General features: G+C 32.9%; 2 protein-coding genes across 2 annotated transcripts; one reads left to right on the forward strand and one right to left on the reverse strand.

The window, feature by feature from the left end:
* Nucleotides 1-11,796: 11,796 nt before the first annotated feature.
* On the reverse strand, nucleotides 11,797-15,108 carry LOC131596824 (uncharacterized). The gene is made up of 2 exons (XM_058869561.1): nucleotides 13,347-15,108; nucleotides 11,797-13,244 (listed from the first exon to the last, which is right to left on the reverse strand). The coding sequence occupies exons 1-2, from the start codon at nucleotides 15,106-15,108 to the stop codon at nucleotides 11,797-11,799; spliced, it is 3,210 nt and encodes a 1,069-aa protein (XP_058725544.1).
* A 1,787-nt stretch (nucleotides 15,109-16,895) lies between these two features.
* Nucleotides 16,896-19,251, forward strand: LOC131598901 (uncharacterized). Its single transcript, XM_058871468.1, has 7 exons — nucleotides 16,896-17,232; nucleotides 17,364-17,618; nucleotides 17,722-18,126; nucleotides 18,300-18,346; nucleotides 18,554-18,640; nucleotides 18,799-18,857; nucleotides 18,949-19,251. Exons 1-3 carry the CDS (start codon nucleotides 16,987-16,989, stop codon nucleotides 17,965-17,967), a joined length of 747 nt encoding a protein of 248 aa, XP_058727451.1. The 5' UTR covers nucleotides 16,896-16,986; the 3' UTR covers nucleotides 17,968-18,126; nucleotides 18,300-18,346; nucleotides 18,554-18,640; nucleotides 18,799-18,857; nucleotides 18,949-19,251.
* Nucleotides 19,252-23,577: the final 4,326 nt, after the last annotated feature.

A 23,577-nucleotide genomic window follows, 5' to 3' on the forward strand; every position in this document is an offset into this window, starting at 1 on the left:
TTAGGGATGCATGCATGATTACAAGATAAGTAGAGATTTTTTTTGGAAGCATGTCTTATCAACTTACTGATCATTTACAGTTTTTGAACTAATATGCAAACTTAAATATACATGTAAAAGTAAAACACCTTATGTATTTCATCATTAAAAGGATAGTTTGAAAGAGACCAAAATATCCAAATCTCAACATGAAACTACAACAATTAACTAAATCTCAGTGACATCTTTAAATCCTGTTTCATAAAACCCATGTACATAATACTGTTCATCTTTATTATCCAATGGTTCTCTTGAAAATATCAGCACCAAAACCAAACCCCTAAGTATATAACTAGTAAGGAAGTTTTAGATCGGGAGGACTCTAGTTGGTGGAGGGACATTATTCTTAACGATTTTAAAGAGGACAACTCCGTTGAAGGTTTTTCTGATTGGGTCGTTTGCGACTTTAAAAAAGGTAATAGTATTCTTTTTTGGCATAGTAATTGGTTGGGTGATCAAACTCTTTGCGCTTCTTTTCCGTATTTTTTCGATCTCTCAACCAATAAACTTTGTGCGGTTAGTGATGTGCTCTCTTGGAACAACGGCGTCCACTTTTGGAATTTTGACGTTCTCTTCGGAAGCGACTTGGTCATTCACGGGAGGGATTCGGTTTTCGAATTTCATATGAGGAGGTTAAAGGCGACTTTGAGTGACATTGTTCTGGACAATTCGGCTATGGACGACTTTCATTGGAAACTAACTACTAATGGTTGTTTTTCGGTAGCTAGTGTGTCCAACTTGGTGTCAAATGCAAAGGATTTAGTTTGGCCAACTTCTTCTATCAAATTGTTGGATGTCATTTGGAAGCTTAACATACCGAAAAAGATTAAGATTTTCGGTTGGAGATTTTTTATCAATAGACTTCCTCTAAAAGACCTTTTGGCCAATAGAGGTTTGTCTAATGCTACTTCTCTTGATTGCATGTTTTGTACTAATCACCCGAAAACTTTGGAACATCTCTTCTTCCAATGTTTAGTATCAAAAGCGGTTTGGGAAAGAATTTTCCTTTGGTTGGGAAATGTTGTGGAGTTTTCTTTTGAAGAATTCAAGAACTTCGGTTGCATTCAAGACAAGGTGAAAGAAGCCAAGACTAGAGCTAAACTTAATTTAATTTGGTTAGCTTTAATTTGGAGCATATATGGTTAATGAGGAACGCTATTATCTTTGATAATGCCCCTTTTAGCTACGAAGCGGTCATATCCAACATAATGTTTTACTCTTGGAGATGGATGTGTAATAGTGTTTCCGATTCTAGGCTTATTTTTTATGATTGGTATAAACTTCCTTTGAATTAGTTCAACTCTTCTTAGAGTTTTTTCGTTGAAAGGGTTGCACCCCTAGTGCGATTTCTTATGTCATTACTTATTAAAAAAAACTAGTAAATATCAGCACCAAAACTAGTAGGAAAAAAACCTTTCCTAGACAAAACCAAATCCCAGAGCAGTGGCAAAACAATGAGCAGCTACTAACACTCAAAATCTGGGCTACAACGCCAAAAAGGAAGCCTTTCCTTCCAAATTTCTTTAGAATTGGTGATGATATTTACTATGCTCTCCCCACATACACAACCCAACACCAAAAAAACCAAATTTTCCAAAATTAGAAAGGAACGCATTTATTATCAAGCTATGTAGAATTACGAACTAATTTGTATCCATTAATTGTTCAACCTTAACAAACTAATAAGAATTCAATCCTACAATTATAAAATCAATTTTACCTTGTCCAAGAGTGATAACGAACTTAAACTATGAAATTGTAATATCCTTTCCTAAAATTGACAACGTATGTTTGGAACGATGGAATAAAGATCAAAGAAAAAGAACATTGAACAAATAAAAATTGCGAAAACTTGTGAATACAATTGTGTTTTGAAAAAATATAAATCAAACAAAATACACATACCAAAGTGTTAATACATAGAAATAGATTTTAAAACATATAAAGAAGATCACATCCATAATAAAATAATAGGCAAGTAAGAGAAATTCTGTCAAAATTAAACAAGTCATTGGCAATATTAATGCAAACAGCATGTAGCAATGATTCCAAGTTCAAACAAAAAAAAACTAAAAAAGTACTTGAAAAACATCATAATAGAGTTGAAACTCCATTGTAAATGTAGCTAGTCAGTCACCTTTTCACTAAATTTTACACTAAAATTGTACAACAGTGGAATAAAGTTTTGGCTTGAATTTTGGTTGATAGGTTAGTTTTCCACCTAATTTAGGTTGATAAGGTATCATTTATTCCATTTATTTAATTGTAAAATCTTTAAAGATACCATATATTTGTCGAATTTAAGAGATTTTGGTCTCTACTAGTTGATCTTTTACCAAAGAGGCACCACAATGAACTAACAACGTGGATAAATAACATATAAATGAAGCATTGTGAAGTGGAGAAGATTCCATTCATAATTTTATCATTTATATGCTCTTTAGCCACGTTGTGGGTTCACTATGGTACTTCTTTGAAAACCGATCAACTATTAGAAGTTAAAATATCATCATTCGATAAATGTACTCTCCAAGAATTTTTAATGAATTTAGATTTAAATAAATGGAAAAAATCACCCCCTTATAAATAACTAACATATTAATCAAAATTCCGAACAAACAAAATATTGCCAAAACTTTATTCAATTATTGTACAACTTCATACTTTGAGTAAAGAGAGAGGAGAACGAAATGGGACATCTTCTACATTAGGCAATGTAATATCTAATGTCGACCAAAATATGCAAATGATGTGAAGATATATAAACCAATTTTGTTAAAAAAAATTTAACACAAAATTTGTATTTTTGTATATTTTAATATATGCCATAATGGCATAAACTATAAAACTATTTATATTAAATGGAAATTAATTTTTTATTAGTCAAGAAGAAAAGAAACACATACCTAGGTTCTTTTGAGTAGCAGTTATATGATAAAACCATTGATTAGAAGCTCCAAAACAGAATCGACCATTGATTAGAAGCTCCAAAACAGAATCGAGGGGAAGTAGCAGTTATATGATAAAATCATTGATTAGAAGTATAAAAAAAATAGTAAAGTGGTGGTTAGTTACCTGTGATTCATCTCCTGCATGGCAAGTCACATCATTCATCTTCCTATCACTGAAACGCTAGCCATAGCCCTCCTATTTATAATCAAAACCAAAACCAGTTATGCCATCCATCTCACGAGAAAATGAAGGAACGAAATTGGAAAGGGTGCAAAGTTAGTGTGATATTAGGAAAAAAATTCAGAGGGTATTGTTGTGTCATGATAGATTTTTCGTTCTTTCTTCCCCTGTAGAGTAGGTCTTTGATGGTGCGGAAAATAGGTGAGATAGAGAGAAATATTAGGAAAAAATTATTTTATTTATATCATATTAACTTAGTCAAGAGCTTCAAATAAGGACGGGGAGAAAGTAGAAGAGAAAGAGATTGGTGTTGTTGTTGTGGCTATTAAAACAATGACATATATTTGCTGCTTTTTCATTAAAACAATGATATATATTTGCTACAGTGATAATATTAATGTCAATGACATATACTGCATTTTCATTAACAAAATATGTAATATTAAAGATTTTAACGTGAAATTGAAAAACAATTTTTGTATGCTACATTAAAAATAATTGAAATTTAAAATATAACGTTTATTTTGAGTAATATTAACGTCACATTTTTTTAATTTAAAAACTAATATTTTGAAATTCAAAGAATAACATTTATTTATTTTTTACAATAATGTTTATTTCTTTTTAAAATAATGTTTATTTCTTTTTTCTTTTTCTTTTTTAGATATGTAGTTTTTTTTACTATAAAAAGTAAATTAAATTTTTACGTTATTTATTTATTAAATTAAAAATGTCATTTTTTTAATTTAAAAAAAAATAATGTTTTAAAAGTAAAAGTTTGGAATGTACTGATGATGGTCAACTATATGTGAACCATGTCAGACAGTCGACTGATGATGTCTGACTATGTGTGAACCACGTCAGGGATACACTGATGATGATCAACTATGTGTGAACCATGTCAAACATTTGACTGATGATGTCAAACTATGTGTGAACCATGTCAGGGATGCACTAATGATGGTCAACTATGTTTGAACCATGTCAAACAGTCAACTGATGATGGTCATCTATGTGTGAACCTGTCAAAGATGCATTGATAATGTCCGACTATGTATGAACCATGTCAACATGAAACTACAACAATTGACTAAATCTTAGTGACATCTTTAAATCCTGAATCACAAAACCCGTGTACATAATACTGTTCATCTTTATCATCCAATAAGTCTCTTGAAAATATCAGCACCAAAACCAAACCCCTAAGGAAATATAACTAGTAAATATCAGCACCAAAACTAGCAGGAAAAAAACCTTTCCTAGACAAAACAAAACCCGAGACCAGTGGCAAAACAATGAGCAGCTACTAATACTCGAAATCTGGGCTACAATGCCAAAAAGGAAACCTTTCCTTCCAAATTTCTTCGGAATTGGTGATGATATTTACTATGCTCTCCCCCCACACACAACCCAACACCAAAAAAACCAATTTTTCCAAAATTAGAAAGGAACGCATTTATTATCAAGCTATGTAGTATTACGAACTTATTCGTATCCATTAATTGTTCAACCTCAACAAACTAATAAGAATTCGATCCTACAACTAAAAAATCTATTTTACCTTGTCCATGAGCGATAACGAACTTAAACTATGAAATTGTAATATCCTTTCCTAAAATTATAATGTATGTTTGGAACAATGGAATAAAGATCAAAGAAAAAGAACATTGAACAAATAAAAAATGCGAAAACTTGTGAGTACAGTTGTGTTTTGAAAAAGAAAAATATAAATCAAACAAAATACACATACCAAAGTGTTAATACATAGAAATAAATTTAAAAACATATAAATAAGATCACATCCACAATAAAATAATAGGCAAGTAAGAGAAATTCTGTAAGAGTTAAACAAGTCATTGGCAATATTAATGCAAATAGCATGTAGCAATGATTCCAAGTTCAAACAAAAAAAATAAAAAAGTACTTGAAAAACATCATAGTAGAGTTGAAACTACATTGAAAATGTAGCTAGTCACCTTTTACTCCATGTGATAAACTTTCACATGAAAATGTATGTTTAGTAATATATTAAAAACAAAAAATTAGCATAACTCAGACAAATCAATATATACCCTAAGCTTGTTTTTACTTGAGCCAACTCCATCTTTCTCAGGATCATCTTTCTCAAGAGAAATATGATTTGTAAAAGACACATCCTCAGTGCAAACCCTAAGCCACAGAAACGTTTGACCTGGAAAAAAAAATACTTTTAATGAGAATGGACAATGGAGAAGGTAAAAATCATCAACAAAAACAAAACTATAACAAATCAACTTCAAGAAAAACTCAACCTTTGCATCCTCTTCCGTTGTTCTGATTTTCGACATTACATCACAGTTACTTTCACACTTTTCACCGGAAAAATTCTGTATCCATGTAAGCGTTGAAGATAGAAAAAGAGAAGGAGAAGGAAGAAGAGGAGCAAGAAGAAGAGGGAGACGGAAGAAAGAGATAGAGTAAGAGAAAAAAAGAGAGAGAGAAAGAGTGACAGAGTTAAAGGACGAGAGAGATACAGAAGATGCATATATATTCAAACTTCAAACAAACATGGGAATATCAGATTCCCAACCTCTCATTTCCAGGAATCCTATTTGAATCCATCAAACAAACACCCCTCTAGATTATACCTTTGATAGGAATTGCTTCCTATCAAAACATTTGAGATTCTGTCAAAATCGCAGTAATACAGAAAAATGATGCAAACAAATTAGAAGTTTCACCGTGAGTTTTTTTTTATCATTGAAAAAAAAAGGAAACAACCAAAAATTAAACTCTTGGTAATTGAACTCCTATGCTCAAGAACACCAAAAGCCTCCAATCTCCAAGTGAGTACAACAAATCTACCCTTTACTCAATATGCTACCTTTCTTATAATAAATCTTTTATATGCACTTCATATACCAAACTTTATTACAGTAATTTTTACAAAATCTACACTTTAGAGTGTAACTTTGATTTTGTCAAAAATCTACCTACACTTTAGAATGTGACTTTGATTTCGTCATATTCATCGCCTATCAAAACATGTTTAGTTTTTGAACTAATATGAAAACTTAAATATATATATGTAAAACACCTTATGTATTTCATCATTAAAAAGATAGTTTGAAAGAGACCAAAAAATCCAAATCTCAACATGAAACTACAACAATTGACTAAATCTTAGTGACATCTTTAAATCCTGAATCATAAAACCCGTGTACATAATACTGTTCATCTTTATCATCCAATAAGTCTCTTTAAAATATCAGCACCAAAACCAAACCCCTAAGGAAATATAACTAGTAAATATCAGCACCAAAACTAGCAGGAAAAAAACCTTTCCTAGACAAAACCAAACCCCAGACCAGTGGCAAAACAATGAGCAGCTACTAATACTCGAAATCTGGGCTACAATGCCAAAAAGGAAGCCTTTCCTTCCAAATTTCTTCAGAATTGGTGATGATATTGTTAGAACAAGATTTGTTCTGATCAATATTCTTAGTTTTGATGATAACAAGGATATGAATTTTGTGTGAGATAATGTGGTACTCTAATACATTGCAATTTCCCTTTCAGGAAATATATAAAGAGTATGCACAAATCAGCGCTCAGAAGCTTTGGCTCAGAAGGTTCAGCATGCATCATCAGAACATGGTCTGGCAAGACATCAGAAGATGGTCAAAGCAGAATCAAAACATGGGTCTATGGAAGCATCAGAAGAACTTGAGATCAAAAGCAGAAGCACTGAAGTTCTCATGGTATCACGCTCAGAAGCACTTCTAGGTCAGAAGACAAGAAGATGCTCTGCACCAAGCTGTTTGACTCTGATGATATTCAAACGTCGTATACACAAACATCAGATCAGAAGCAAGTACAAGATGGCAGGCTACGCTGACTGACAAAAGGAACGTTAGAAGCTATTAAAGGCAACGTCAGTAGACACAGCGTAAACAAGGCTCGAGGTAGTTGACAAAAGTGTGAAACATTAAATGCAATGCTGTACGGAATACGCAAAGCATTAAATGCTCCCAACGGTCATCTTCTCAAGTGCCTATAAATATGAAGTTCTGATGAGAAGCAAGGTTACCAATTCTGAACGAACTTATCTTGAAAAACTTGTTGAAACGCTGTTCAACTCAAAGCTCAGAAACTTCATCTTCATCAAAGCTCACTACATTGCTGTTGTAATATATTAGTGAGATTAAGCTTAAACCATGTCAACATGAAACTACAACAATTGACTAAATCTCAGTGACATCTTTAAATCTTGTTTCATACAATCCATGTACATAATACTATTCATCTTTATCATCCAATAGTTCTCTTGAAAATATCAGCACCAAAACCAAACTCATAGGCTATGTTTGGGAGTTTGGAGGGGAAGGGAGGAGAGGGCTTTGGAAAATAGGAAGAATTGGGTGAAAAGGATAAAAAGATTTTGGGTAGGAGGGTTAAGGAGGGTTGGAGTTTATTCATAACACTAAAAACCCCATAAAATGGGGGAACTCAAAAATTGTATTGAATGAGGGTTTTGAAGGGCCTACATAAATTTTCCAAATATCTTTTAGGTTGTTATAGTATTCTGAAAATTAAAAATTTAGTAATGATAAGGACTCTTTTATCATTCTAAAAAAAATCATTTTTCAAAAAATATCAAATATTTTCCTATTTTTTTTAAAATTTCGTTTTTAGAAGTTTTCCCCTCACCTTCCCTCCAAACTCCCAAACATAGCCCTAAGGAAATATAACTAGTAAATATCAGCAACAAAACTAGCAGGAAAAAACCTTTCCTAGACAAAACCAAACCCCAGAGCAGTGGCAAAACAATAAGCAGCTATTAATACTCGAAATCTGGGCTACAATGCCAAAAAGGAAGCCTTTCCTTCCAAATTTCTTCAGAATTGGTGATGATACTTACTATGCTCTTCCCCACACACAACCCAACACCAAAAAAAATCAAATTTTCCAAAATTAGAAAGGAACACATTTATTATCAAGCTATGTAGAATTACGAACTAATTCGTATCCATTAATTGTTCAAACATTGAATAAAAGAAAAAGAACATTGAATAAATAAAAATTGCGAAAACTTGTGAATACAATTGTTTTTAAAAGAAAAATATAAATCAAACAAAATACACATACCAAAGTGTTAATACATAGAAATTAATTTAAAAACATATAAAGAAGATCACGTCCACAATAAAATAATAGGAAAGTAAGAGAAATTTTGTAAGAGTTAAACAAGTCATTGGCAATATTAATGCAAATAGCATGTATCAATGATTCCAAGTTCAAACCAAAAAAAAATAAAAAAGTACTTGAAAAACATCATAGTAGAGTTGAAACTTCATTGTAAATGTAGTTAGTCACCTTTTACTCCATGTGATAAACTTTCACATGAAAATGTTTGTTTAGTATTATATTGAAAACAAAAAATTAGCATAACTCAGACAAATCAATATATACCCTATGCTTGTTTTTACTTGAGCCAACTCCATCTTTCTCAGGATCATCTTTCTCAAGAGAAATATTATTTGTAAAAGACACATCCTCAGTGCAAACCCTAAGCCATGGAAGCGTTTGACCTGAAAAAAATACTTTTAATGAGAATGGACAACGGAGAAGTTAAAAATCATCAACAAAAACAAAACTATAACAAATCAACTTCAAGAAAAACCCAAACTTTACATCCTTTTCCGCTGTTCTGATTTTTGACATTACATCACAGTTACTTTCACACTTTTCACCGGAAAATTCTGTATCCATGGAAGCGTTGAAGATAGAAAAAAGAGAAGGAGAAGGAAGAAGAGGAGCAAGAAGAAGAGGGAGACGGAAGACGGAAGCAAGAGATAGAGTAAGAGAAAAAAAGAGAGAGAAAGAGTGAGAGAGTTAAAGGACGAGAGAGAAAGAGAAGATGCAGATATATTCAAATTAAAGTATACATTGAATGAAGAGAAAAAATGATGTTTTGCAAAACCAGCTATTTGTGTGAGTGAAGGACGACGAGAGAGAGAGAGAGTGTGTGTGTGTGTGTGTGTGTGTGAGTGAAGATTTTGAAAATTTTGAATTTTGAATTATAGTAGATATTGATAGAAGAGAAAATGACAAAATATTAATTGAATAATAAAAGTGATGTCATATGTGTAAAAAGACTAAAAAACCAGCATTTTGCAAATGTGTTAAAATTTAGCATTGGGGTAAATTGGTCTTAACTAGAGGTATTAATTTTCTTATATGGTAGATAAGAAAAGAAATTTGAGAAGTGAGAAGTAGGGTTGACAATGAACCGAACCAACTCGAAAATAGTTCGAAATTCGATTCAAAAATTAAATCGTTTAACTAGGTTCATGAATCAAATGAGCTGAATATGAGCTAAAAATTAAGTTCGTTAACTAAACTAAATGAGCTGAACTTGAACTATACATAGTTTGATTCGTTAGGTTCATGAGGCAACTCGATTATATATGAGATAGATTATATTATCTTTAAGAGTAGGTTTAAAGATTGCTCCAAATTTTAGTCCCATATTTTTTTTAGTCTAACGATTTTAATTGATAATTTATATTCTCAAGTGAGCAAAATATTTCTACAAATAATTATACAAATAAAATCAACATCGTGTAAATTTCAATCTAATAAATTTTATTTTATTTTTATTTAAAAAATATTAATTTAAAACGTCAAATAAATGTAAAAAATAAACTTAAAAATTACTTTTAAGTCCGTGAAACAAATGAGTTGAACCTAACGAGATAAATCTAACGAGTTGAACTGAGTTGTTTGTGAACTTCTAACGAGTCGAGTTTTAGCTGAAAAAGGTTCGCGATGAACTCGAACTCGACCAATTCTTAACGAGTCGAGTTTGACCTAAAAAAAATTCGTGATGAACTCGAACTCGACCAATTCTTAACGAGTCCAACTGGGCTGAGGCGAGTTCGACTCGAATCAACTCATTTCCAACCCTAGTGAGTAGGAAAAAAATTTTATTGAAAACATGAATGGAAAATTGTGTGATATAAAAAAATTTATGAAGGATATTGAGTTCGATTCTCCCGTGAATTTTTACATTGAAATTTAGTTTATATAAGTAAATAAAATTTCTTAGGTCGGGTGGGCAACACCCGACTTAATAAATAAACCTTTTAAAGTCACTTAGTGAACACATGTGACTTAAGAAATTTAATACGAATTATATTATTTTTGTTTAATCTTTGTTAAGTCAATTTTAAATGCAACCGACAAAACTAAGTTACAAGTATTTACGCTATTGCCACCGCATCGCTTCTTAAGTTAGGTGGCAGATAAACTGACTTAACAACCTCTGTTAAAAATGTATTTTTGTACTAGTGTCAAATGATTTTTTGAAAAACATTCTAAACCAAGCAATTTTATAATCCACATAAATATAACCTCTAAGCTTAAAAGGTTTTGAAAAACTTTTTTCTGCGAAAGGAGAAGTCCAATCGTCAAGTTTTTGAACATTTTATATAAAATATTTTGAAATAGAAATTCTAGAATCATCCTTTTGATCCATAGTGTGAACAAGTTCAATAGACTTTGGATAATAAAATTTACTGACAATTTTCTCTACAACAGTTTGTGTAGACTTTGATGTGTATTCTCCCCCTTTCTTTTGTCGTGCTCTCTTCCATAACTCATGGCGTGACGGTGGAGATGGACTACCATTATCATCTAATGTAGAATCATCTCTCGATGATTTCTTTTCATTTTTAATTGTCTCCTCAAGCATGCGATACCCTCCACGAGATAATACATGTGGGTATACATTCTTAGCCACATTTTCCCTACCCTTTCGACTTTTTTCCTATTAATTATAAAATCAAAAATTTATTACTAAACATAATAAAAAAAATTTAAAAAAATCAAATATAACTCCTACTAACCTTAAATTCAGGGGTATCTCGAGACTTCGGAAACTCTTCCCATACATCTTTATTAATATATGAATACCTGACATGTGCAGGAGCGAGATCGTTTTTGGGATTATTAACATATTCGTCTGTGAGTTGTGTCTTAAAACCTCTCCATCTCTCTCCCGCATATTTAATCCATTCCTTCTTCAACGGATCCTTGATTTTACCATCCTTGTCTTTAACACACCAATCTGGAATAGTGAAATGAGCCTACACATGCAATATATGGCATATGTTGTTAGTATATACGTGATTATAAAATATAATAAAGTGTTGAATTTAAAATACCTGAACATCAACCCATATAGCGTCTTTTATCCCATTATCTATGTCTTTCCACTCATCTTTCAAAATACAACATTTCTGCCGAGCAAGAGATGCTATATAACTCTTAAAACTTGCAGCATTTTTACCAACACCAGTACATTCATAGGTTCTTTGATCAAACTCAACCTGTAGCTTTCCACCCGTTTGATGAACTTTGTCAATTTTTTTCATCATAGTTGGACCTCTAACTCTTTTTTTATTAGGATTACCAGATGAAGAGGACTTGTCGGTTGAATCAGCCATGTATCTGTTTAAACAAAATAAAAATAATTAGAAATCAAATTAAACACAAGATAAAAACAATTAGACATAAAATTAAGCACAAGATAAAAATGATGACACATAAAATTAGGCACAAAATAACTTATAAAACACCTTACTAGTTCTCCCATATCCCTTCTTCATGATCTATGCGAATAGCATGCACATCATCCTCTACATCTTCTTCAATGAAGGTAGGCACATTTGTTGAGAAAGGAGGAGTTTCTGAAATATCAAGATTCGCATCTTGATTTTCATCACTATCATGCACCTTTCCTTGTAGAACAACTGACCACCTTTTATTAGAAGGATCTGTGACATAAAAAACTTGTTTTGCTTGAGATGCCATGATGAAAGGTTCGTCCGCATAAGCTAACTTGCTAAGATCAACCAGTGTAACTCCAAATTCATCAATTCTTACACCACTATTGATATCAATCCATTTGCATTTAAATACAGGAACTTTAAACACAACATAATCAACTTCCCAAATCTCTTCAATCACCCCAAAGTAGGGCGTAGATGCCATAACCGGGTTTTTATCTTTAGCACTAGAGAAGTGCATGGACTCGGCCACAATCATAACCCCACTATTTTGCGTGGTACTACGGTCATCCTTTGCCTTTGTATAAAAGGAAGTTTTATTAATATCATATCCACTCCAAGTTAATATGTTACATTTAGGCTCATAGGACAACCACTTAATTGTTTTTGAAGCACTATCATCACCAACAATTTTTTCTTTAAACCACTTAGAGAAACTCTTATTATGCTCTTTTAACAACCCTCTTTCACTCATCTTGGGGTACTTTTTCTTTATGATGCTTTTGTGAGCAGATAAGTAAGGTTGAACTTCATCCGTGTTATTCAATATATACAAATGCGCTTGAACAACCACATCAATACTTAAGCTCTTGATCTTTAAACCTTGTGTACCCACACCCTCACATCTTCCATCATGACGAGACTTGGGAACCCCTATAGCATTCACTTCCGACAAATAATTAGAACAAAACTCAATTGCTTCTTCTGCAATGTACCTCTCAATAATCGATGCTTCCGGACGGTGTGGGTTCTTGGTATACCCTTTTAGGATCTTCATGTATCGCTCTATTGGATACATCCACCGTAAAAAAATTGGACCACATAATCTAATCTCCCTTACTAGATGAACAATCAAGTGAACCATAATGTCAAAAAATGAAGGAGGAAAAAACATCTCTAATTGGCACAAGATAACTGCAGCCTCATTTTCCAAATCTTCTAACTTTAATGGATCAATGGCTTTGCAACAAATTGCATTGAAAAACAGGCACAACCTAGTTATAGTTTTCCTAACATTGTTAGGCAATATCCCACGAATAGCCACTGGTAGTAGTTGTTGCATTAAGACATGACAGTCATGAGATTTTAAGCCAACTAATTTGAGATCTTTAACCGATACAAGCCTCTTCACATTTGATGAGTAACCATGCGGCACTTTGATACTTTCTAAACACTCACAAAAACTTGTTTTCTCTTTTTTCGACAAAGTGTAGCAGGCAGGAGGCAGATACGTCTTGTTACCTACATAATGTTATCATCAAGAATTTCAACAAGTAAAGTTATGAACATGCTATTTTAATATCAAAAGGTAAGGATAGCTTAATTTTAACAAATAGTTGGTACCTATATATTGTGGAGTTAGCTCTTCTCGTATACCCATCACGCCCAAATCTAGACGAGTATTAATACCATCCTTTGTCTTGCCTTGAATGTTGAGAAGTGTTCCGATTACACTATCACATACATTTTTCTCCACGTGCATCACATCAATACAATGTCTTACCTCAAGACTAGACCAATATGGAAGATCGAAGAAAACCGACCTCTTTTTCCATATATTTTTCACAATGGGCCGCTTTTGGTACTTTCCAAAGACAGCAGTAATGTCCTGTTGTCGTTGATAAACTTCCTCTCCAGTTAAGGGCTTTGGAGCAACGCCATGCTCTTGTTCCCCATTGAAAGCTTTCCGCAATCTACGATATGGATGATAACGATTTAGAAATTTTCGATGCCCGAGATAAACAGTCTTCTTTCCTTTTTCAAGCTGATGGTAACATGTGTCTTTTTCACATATAGGACACGCTTTATGCCCTTTAACTTTATACCCAGACAAATTGCCATATGCTGGAAAATCGTTGATGGTGCAAAACAACATGGCACGCATGTTGAACTGTTCACCAGAATGCGCATCGAAAACATCCACCCCTTCCTCCCACAACACTTTTAAATCATCGATCAGTGGACTTAGATAAACATCTATGTCATTTCCTGGTTGTTTTGGGCCCGAAATCATCATGGATAGCATAATATATTTACGCTTCATGGACAGCCTAGGAGATAGGTTGTAAATCATCAGAAGAACTGGCCAAGAAGAATGGTTAGTATTTAGATTACCAAACGGATTCATTCCATCAGTAGCAAGTCCAAGTCTAAGGTTTCTCGACTCTTTGCCAAAATTTGGAAACAAATAATCAATTTTCTTCCATTGCAAAGAATCAGCTACATGGCGGATTTGTCCATCACATTTTCTTTCTTCTGCATGCCATCTAAGATTCTTTGCGTCGTTTGCATTAGCGAATAATCTCTTAAACCTTGAAATTATTGGTAGGTACCATACCACTTTCGCAGGAGGACCCTTTTTGACCTCCTCATCATCACTAGATTCACCATGTCTCTTTTTGTAGCGTGACGCCTTGCACTTTGGACAATGGTTATAGTTTACATACTCTTTTCTGTATAATATGCAATCATTAGGACATGCATGTATCTTTTCATACTCCAAACCCATCGGACACAGTATTTTCTTAGCCTCGTAATAACGACTTGGCAGTACGTTACCTTCTGGAAGCATTTGTGTCAACAGTTCAAGTAATTCGGTAAAACTTTTGTCAGTCCACCCGTTAATTGCCTTCAGATTAAACAATTTTAACACGGCTGACAAACGTGTAAAATATGTGCATCCCGGGTACAAAGGTGTATCCTTGTCATTGCATAAGTTATCATACGCATGTGCCCTCTTAAACGAATCTTGTCCAATATCGCACATCATGTCTTCCAGACGATCATCCATTTCTACACTAACATTATCTTTTTGAGACACATTTGAATTTGCTACCACTTCACCGTGCCATATCCATTGTGTATAACTTTGACAAATCCCTTGACAAATTAGATGATCCATGATTTCTTTCTTACTAAGCTTTGGTTCTCTATTTGCACAACGAACACATGGACAGAGAAAAAGCGTAGGGTGACTATCTTCAGCATTACTTTTAGGAGGAGGGAGATCTTTTTTAGCATTACTTTCAGCAAACTCTAGAAATTCCATCACTCCATGTTCGTACTCATCACTTAATCGATTAGCTCTCATCCAACTACGATCCATATCTATGTTCCGAAATTAATGCATAAATAACAAATTCATATAACAAATTCATATAATAAATACTAAATATACACTAGTGCAAAAATGACAATACAATTTATAAATTTACACCCATTATACTAAAAACGGGTGTAAATAAGACATAAGATGGCAAATTTGTAAATAAAGTCTCATTTTTAGTATTAACAAGTAATCATGGACACCCTATTTTTAAAAAATGGGTGTAAATTAAAAAAAAATTATAATCAAGTGTTTATTACTCCTATTTTTTTTCAATAATGGGCGTAAATAGGAAAAGTAAAATAAATTTAATTTCTGTAAAATAGTAAAAGTTAATATTTATATTTCTCTTCCTCGTTTCATTGAACCCTAATCACCATTTTTATGCTCTTAATTTTCACCGTGTCAACTCCATATGTTTCAAACCTCAATTCCACATCCACCATGAATCATTCTTCCCAACCCGAAACACCACCACCCTCTGATTCCATCACCTCGTCACAACCCGAACCGCCACCACCGTCTGATTCTCTTCATCTTCGACTCGGAGCCACCAACCACCATCGTGTAACAAAAAACGACACCGTTTCGATCAATGGTTAAGGGTTTGCACAGCCAAGACCTCCCCGCCGATGTAGCACATGTCGTCGATCAGCTAGAGCGCCACTGCTTGGCTCCCGATGGATCTCTCATCTCCAAGCCTCTCTACAACGATCTACAACTCGTAATACTCTCTCAATGCTCTCTATGTGTTTGTTGAATTTCCTCACATAATTGGAAAATGGGTGCTTCATTTTATCATTAAAAACTCGACCCATTTTGTTAAATGTCCAATAAATTGAATAAAAGTTTGGTGGGTACTGAAATGTGCTGTTTGATTTGCAGGCTAGAGAGGAAATGTGCAGGGAACGACTTCGATATCTCAAAGCCATGGTATGTGATTGTTATCTTGTGTTTGGGTTACAGATTGGATTTAAACCATATGCATTGTTTGATTGTAATGTAAATAATGAATTAAATTCACATATGCCACTGCATCAAGAACATTTCAACAACTTCATTCATGTTCATTCACTTCTTTAAGCATATTTTGTTTGGGTTACAGATTGGATTTAAACCATCTGCACTGTCACTTCAATCTAAACCAATTGTACACTTACTTTCATTGAAATTATTCTGTTTGGAAGAAGTGTGTGATGAAGTATTGAAATGAGGTCTTGGTACGGTGGGTCAAACTTTCGGTACGGCGGCGAGGGGTAGACCTGCTAGGTTAACACTCCAACCCTCAAGTTAGTTATTGAGCGAGAGGTAATATGCAATTAGGAATGAATTGAATACCTGAAACGGCGTGCTACGATCTTTATATAGTATGGGCATTAGAACCGTCCTCGTGTAATCCGACGCCTTTTGAGTTTTGCGGATGACCGTTCGATTAGATATCAACGGTGAGAGATATGATGGAGGGTGTGATCACTTGTTCTTGGGGGAAGTGAGGGTTCACCTGTTCGGTGTGACTTCCCTTTCGGCGCTTGTTATTGAGCTTTCTTTGCGGGCCTTGCTGACTGCACAAAACATTTGATGCCTGTTACTTAGTGTCTACCACTTATCTTCCCCTGCAAATAATTTTTCTTTTGCCTTTTATAATTTGGCTAATGGTAGGTATTCCTGGGGTTAAACCATTATTGCTTGAAGGGTATGGTGTTCGCTTGGTCACTTATGATCTTCCTGGTTTTGGGGAGAGTGATCCGCATCCCAACCGAAATTTCAATTCATCAGCTAATGTGGCTCTATCTCGATTCATGTAAGCTAATGTGAAGAAAATGTCAATTGTGGTTATACCAATGTAATAATTTCTAGTTGTTTGTGTACCCGCTGTTGATGACTTGTATATTACATGAAATTACAGGTGCTGCAATGTTAGCCCCTATGGTTAATCCATATGAGTCACACATGACTAAAGATGAGATGAAAAGAACTTGGGAGAAGTGGCTTCCAAGGAGAAAATATATGTATTCCTTGGCTTATAGATTTCCAAAGCTTCTCTCTTTTTTCTATCGGAAAAGTTTCTTGCCGGAAAAGCATGACCGCGTTGACAAGCAATTTTCACTTTCACTAGGAAAGAAGGTGAGCTGCGACAACCTTGAAATTGAATAATGTTGAAAGGGATACAACGTGTGCGAATGTTTTCTTTATTGCCAATAGCCATTTAGGGCTGTTATGATCTGTTGACAATCTAATTCATATATGTTGTTCAGGATGAAATTCTTGTCGACGAACCTGCATTCCAAGAGTTTTGGCAGAGGGATTTAGAGGAGTCAGTTCGCCAGGGAAACATGAAACCATTTATAGAGGAAGCTGTACTGCAGGTATCTAAATGGGATTTCGACATCGAAGAACTTCGTGTGCATAAGAAGTGTCGAACAGGAAGCTTGCTTCTTTGGTTGAAGTCCATGTACGGTCAGACAGAATTTGAACCCGCAGGATATCTCGGCCGTATACACATATGGCAGGTTTGAACATGTTCTTTGAGTATTTCCGACTTATTTTTTTGAACTGGAGTTCAACTCAATGCCATTTAGGAATCTTACATTTCCCTTTTGAATTCTCAATCAGGGATTGGACGATAGGGTGGTCCCGCCATCAATGATGGAATACATAGAAAGGGTGTTACCAGAAGCTGTAACTCACAAGCTTCCTAATGAGGGTCACTTCTCCTATTACTTTTTCTGTGATGAATGCCATGAGAAGATATTCTCCACTCTTTTTGGAACTCCTCAAGGTCCGCTTGAACGACAAGAGGAAACTGCATTTGAGAAAAACATGGAAGATGCTTTACAAGTATCTGATTCTGATTTCTGATATGGAATGATGTGAAACTGATGGTATACACGAGTTCGGTTTGGATGTAAATAACACAGGCGGCTCCTATAGGCAACACAGTAAAGCTTCAAAGGATAGAGTTTTCAGTATTCAGAAGGATTCTTAAGTTTTGAGCCACAAAAGCTTTTGGAGATATAGGTAAAAGTGTGCCACCTACATTGTATTTACTAACCTTCCACTGTCCGAAATCAAACTGTATCTTAACTGCATTATCGGATTTAGAATGTTCATCCGATTGACCGTTAACTCAGCTGCAAAACCATGCCTGTTACTTAGTGTCTACCACTTATCTGTTAATACATTTGATGCAGGCGAAGCGTTTGCCATGATGATGGCATCTTTTGTTGCTCTTGTAGAGGTGACTTCTTTTTTAAGATATTCTCTTTTTTAATTGGTGTAAGATTTGGTTTCTATTTAATTGTTATTCTTGAAGAAATTATTCTTAAATTGTACATTCCGTTATTATTATTTTCCGGAACTATGGGGTATTTTATCAGTGCAATGAAGCTTACTTATGTTGAAGTAAAATTAAGTTATATACTCACGTGCTTCTTGCGGTTCACAGTCTACCGGAGCTTTCATTGCCGTATATAGGCATGCAAGTGCAACACCATTACCGCCTTCTATTCTTAGTCGAGGTATCGGTTGGCAGGTACAGACACAACTAAATCTTGCTTTTATAAATGATAATTGTAATAATGGTAAAATTTCATAATTGATTTGATATAAATGTTGATTTTTAACCAAGCTATCAAGTAGAACTTTCAATTTTAAGTATAATTCCTCATGCATCTTATTTATGTTTGTTAGGGAGTTGGCATTTTGTTATCAGGATTGTTTGGAACAATTACCGGATCGTCCGTGTCTGTGTAAGAATGAAATTATTCTATTCATATTATTTACTAAGAGCAAGCAAAACACTAGTAGAAATGAAAGTGATTTATTTTGTTTTCTATTCAGAGAAAATGCAGGTCTTTTAATCTCAAATGACTGAGATGATAATATCACTAAATGTCTCTAAAGGTGCATTCTACTATGTTGTTTATCACTATTATTACTGGATTTCATTCTTGATAGAGTTTTTCTTTCATTTTGTGTCTATATGAGATGGTATTGTAGTTTTCATTCCAAGCTAGCTTTATAAAAAGAGCAATATAGTATGAGTGATGAAAAGTCATTGAATATGTTAGTCTATTTTTCTTTATCAAGAAAGACAAATATAGGTGTGAGCAAACTTAGGCTGTTTCTGGAAGAAATACTACAAAAGAGGTTTATTTGCAATAGAATATATCAAAACCCATCATTTTTTATATTTAAATTCTAAGCTAAATCTGACAAATCAGTTACAGCTAAACAATGATTTTTTTAATATCAAGTTGAGTATTTGGATTCTCTTAATTCTTTTGTTTATTTACTTCATCAATTTTGGCTGTGTAATGACTAAGATTATTTCATTTAAAATTATTTGTTCATTAGCTGGAAAAATGAGGACTAAGCTTTGACTTTGTAAAAAAAAAAAGCTTTGACTTTGTCTTGCCAATTAACAGTTGGCTTCATACAATCCTTACAACATGTACTTCTTATGTACTACAAGTAATTTATATGTTATTCTGAAAGGTCACTTTTTAATAAACCTCCTGTTATATAGCACAAAGGATAATGACTTTATTAAATGAAGTTTGACAAATAAATAAGTGATATTGAGGATATAGTGCAAGGAATTGGAGGATATAGTTCAGGATATTGAGGAAATAGTAAAAGCTTTGTATAAATGTTTAATTGATGTTAGGATGACTCTTCTGGAAATTCTTTCACACCACTAAATTCTTTAGATCTGGTTCATTAGAATAGGTAGCTAGAAAGTTTGGCTAATTAGGACAGTCACTGCATAAATGATGTATAGAGTTCAAAAAGAAAAGGTTACTTTTGATATATTGATTTTTTGAGATATTTGTGAGTATAAATATATTTATATATACTTCACTAGTATCAGTTCAAATACTACTAGGTATTTTTACTCTTATGTCTCTAGTTATTTTTACTCTTATGTCTCTAGTTATTTTTAGTTTTTGTCATGTTCTCCTCATAATACTCAAATGTCTATGTTGATGTAAAACTTGTTTCTTTCATAAAGGGAATACTGGGAATGAGACAATTCAAGAAATATTTATGGTTCTTTGTAACTGAAAAAGTTCAGCCTTTGTGGCAATTTTATGAGCCATACTAGCTAAGCTATCCATTTGAACTCATATTCCGAATTAACATATATGGTTAATTGAAAGTGGAGTATCAATTATGACCATGCTCCACCAAAAGGGAAATGAATTTAAAAAAGATATGCATATGCTGGAATGGAAAGGTTCATATACTTTTAAGCACTAGATGCATGTCAAGACTAAACCAACTTAACAAATTCCAACCAAAATGCAATAGTTTGGTCCAGTAAATTCTGCTTAATCTTAATCAATTAAATGCAACTTTATCACATTCCTGTTAATGTTATCACATGACAGAATAAGCAATATAATTTGTGGTTGGGTGGGTGGAGTGAGGAAGTGCAAAATATAATGCTTAATAATCACTACCAAATATATACATGTATCTATAGCTCAACATTGTTGATTTCTCATCTTTCTTTCCTATGGGTGTGTTATTGTTGTTACTTTCTCTATTGGTTGCTTTCCTAAGCTTGAATGTAGTTGAGAGCCGAAAAACACCGGCTGAGGAGCACTATGTTGAGTACTGTGTTGTGAGCTGTAGAGCTTACAGTGCCTCAGTGACAGAGTTTGGAGCTGTTGGCGATGGACAAACTTCGAACACACGAGCCTTTCAGATGGAGGTAGATCATCTGAGTCAGTACTCGTCATGCTTCAATTGAATATACCGCTCTGGTAATATTTCATCCTATCTAATTTCTTCAAACATAGTATCCTACTATTGAATTTCATCCTATCTAATTTTTGACCTTGAGACACATGGCTTCCCATGCTTCAATTGATTTCAGTTTTCGGTATTAGGCTTATGCACAGGCAGCACTGCTTTTTGGAAGGGCTCCATCTAAGTATCTTAATATTAAAACATTCTTTTTAAAAGTTTTTTTTATGCTTTATTGGATGAAACATTCTCCATCTAAATTTCTCTATGTGGTTGGTGATTTTCCAGGCTCATGTATTCTCTGCAGGATGTGCAACTTTTCTAGCAAACTATCACGTACCGTCTTGTAAGGATATGAAAATTTTCCTGATATCATGCTTTCTAACCTTGTTCTAGATTCATGTTTTTGTATCTTCTCATGATTCTCATTTTATTCTTTTATTTTATATACTAGTGTAGCAAAATTTTCAACTCATGGACATGTGTTTATATAAAAATAAAACTCAATATTAATTTTAATTTTAAAATAAAATCAAGTTTGAAATAAAAAGACAATTGTATGCAAGACTTTACAACCATATCTAGTGTGAATATTTTTAATTAAGTTCATACTTAAAGGGTGGGCTTCTAATTCCAATGAGATTCATTATTTTTAATAATTTCTTGTGTCTTGTTTTTTTTCATACAGATAACAATTGCTTCTCCAGAGCGTGGTATTTTGGCCATGGATGAATCCAATGCTACATGTGGAAAGCGGTTGGATTCAATTGGACTAGAGAACATCGAAGCTTAACCGTCAAGCATGGCGTAAAATTATATATGAAGAAAGTGTTATGATTTAGTTAAAATATAATTTTTATATGAATGATTTTATAATACTTGAAATATTATGACTCGACATGATTTTGTATACTTTTTGGTTAATATTAAAAATATTTTGACTTAGTTAAAATATGATTTTTATGTGTATGATTTTATAGTATTTGCAATATTATGACTGAAAATGAAATATAACTAAATGGTGTATATGAAATAGAGTGTAAATAGATTTAAATAGGGTGTAATTATGAACATATCTATACCCGATTTTTATAAAAATGGGGTGTAATTAAGAACGTATTTACACCCGATTTTTTTTTAAAACTGGGTGTAATTAAAAATGTAATTACACCCGATTTTTATTAAAATAGGGTGTAATTAAGAACGTATCTACACCCGATTTTTATTAAAATAGGGTGTAATTAAGAACGTATCTACACCCGATTTTTATTAAAATAGAGTGTAATTAAAAACGTAATTACGCTCAATTACACCTGATTTTTATTAAAATAGGGTGTAATTAAAAACGTAATTACGCCCAATTACACCCGATTTTTGTTAAAATAGGGTGTAATTAAAAACGTAATTATGCTCAATTACACCCGATTTTTGTTAAAATGGGGAGTAATTAAGAACGTATTTACACCTGATTTACACTCGTTTTAAACGGGTGTAAATTCGTTAGACATTTCTCACCCGGTGGATATACACCCGATTTTTATTAAAAATAATGGGTGTAAATTTAATAAAAAACGGGTGTAAATTAACATTTTTGTACTAGTGATAACAACTTATAGGATGCAAGTTGTAACAAAATTATTATTAATAATAATAAATACTAAATTATTATTATTACTATTAGCATTCAGTATTGGTTTTATCATTCAGTATTGGTTTTATTATGATATCATATGATTCATTAGTTAACTGTTATTATTGTTTTCTTCTCACTGTTAATCGCTTTCATATAGTTTTGTTAATTAAGAAACTAAAACACCAAGTTTGTTGTGTACTTGGAGAATTGAAGTCAGGCTTTGCGTTTGAATGTTACATGTTTTTATTTTTATTTATTTATTTGTTATTCATAGCAGGAACTGTAGTTAGTTATTAAGTTTTGTTGCATGTGAGAGAAAAAGATAGAGGGGGAGAGCGCATGCTAGAAGATGCTCAAACAATAAGAGAAAGTAGCATCAAAATTAGTTACACTTTTACAGATGAAGAACAAAGGTAATTTTTACTCCTTAATCCTTATTTGTCATTTCTTAATTATGAGTATTTTTTTAGTTTTTAATATTTCATGTTTTAGAAAATATGGAGAATATTTTTACTATGGCTGTGGAGTGAGTCTAATTATGTTATATACATTCATTGTATTTATACTTGTAATGCAGGTTGAAGTTTCTAAGCATTCAGTGAGGTATTAATCAACAGAAGCAGACCTAAATTGGTTTACATGTTGTATATTATATTAAGTTTCAGTTAATTAAATTCATTTTATCTATCTTTTGCAAGGTTAGAAAAGAAAAGAAAATGAGAGTGAGAAATATGATTAGATTTTTCTAGAATAATGATGTTAACTATATAGTTCTTTTTCTAGAATAATACTCAACAGTCTTATTATATAAAAAATTGGAATGAAGTTTTGGCAGAATGATAATTGTTATTTAATTTATTTTTAAAGCCATATCTATGTAATTCACACACTTATATTTGTTCTAATTTATTTAATTTATTTTTAACTTACGTTGTTCTTAGTTCTAATTTTCTTGTTTTTTAATAAAACATTTTTTTTAATGCGTACTTCTTGATTTTCTATCTCTCTCTTGTTTTTATCCCATTCTTTTTTTAGATCTCTATACTTTAACAGAACTCGATTTTCCTTAGGTACATATAGAT

This window comes from Vicia villosa, linkage group LG4 (assembly GCF_029867415.1).
Source record: "Vicia villosa cultivar HV-30 ecotype Madison, WI linkage group LG4, Vvil1.0, whole genome shotgun sequence".
In the NCBI taxonomy this organism is placed as follows: domain Eukaryota; kingdom Viridiplantae; phylum Streptophyta; class Magnoliopsida; order Fabales; family Fabaceae; genus Vicia; species Vicia villosa.

Bases quoted from the DNA above. Each gene is read 5' to 3' on its own strand.
- LOC131598901 (XM_058871468.1), top strand. From the start codon at position 16,987: ATGACTTGTATATTACATGAAATTACAGGTGCTGCAATGTTAGCCCCT. The intron at 17,233-17,363 runs GTGAGCTGCGAC...TATGTTGTTCAG, and splicing joins CACTTTCACTAGGAAAGAAG to GATGAAATTCTTGTCGACGA. The intron at 17,619-17,721 runs GTTTGAACATGT...ATTCTCAATCAG, and splicing joins GCCGTATACACATATGGCAG to GGATTGGACGATAGGGTGGT.
- LOC131596824 (XM_058869561.1), bottom strand. From the start codon at position 15,108: ATGGATCGTAGTTGGATGAGAGCTAATCGATTAAGTGATGAGTACGAA. The intron at 13,245-13,346 runs GTACCAACTATT...AACATTATGTAG, and splicing joins GCTAACTCCACAATATATAG to GTAACAAGACGTATCTGCCT.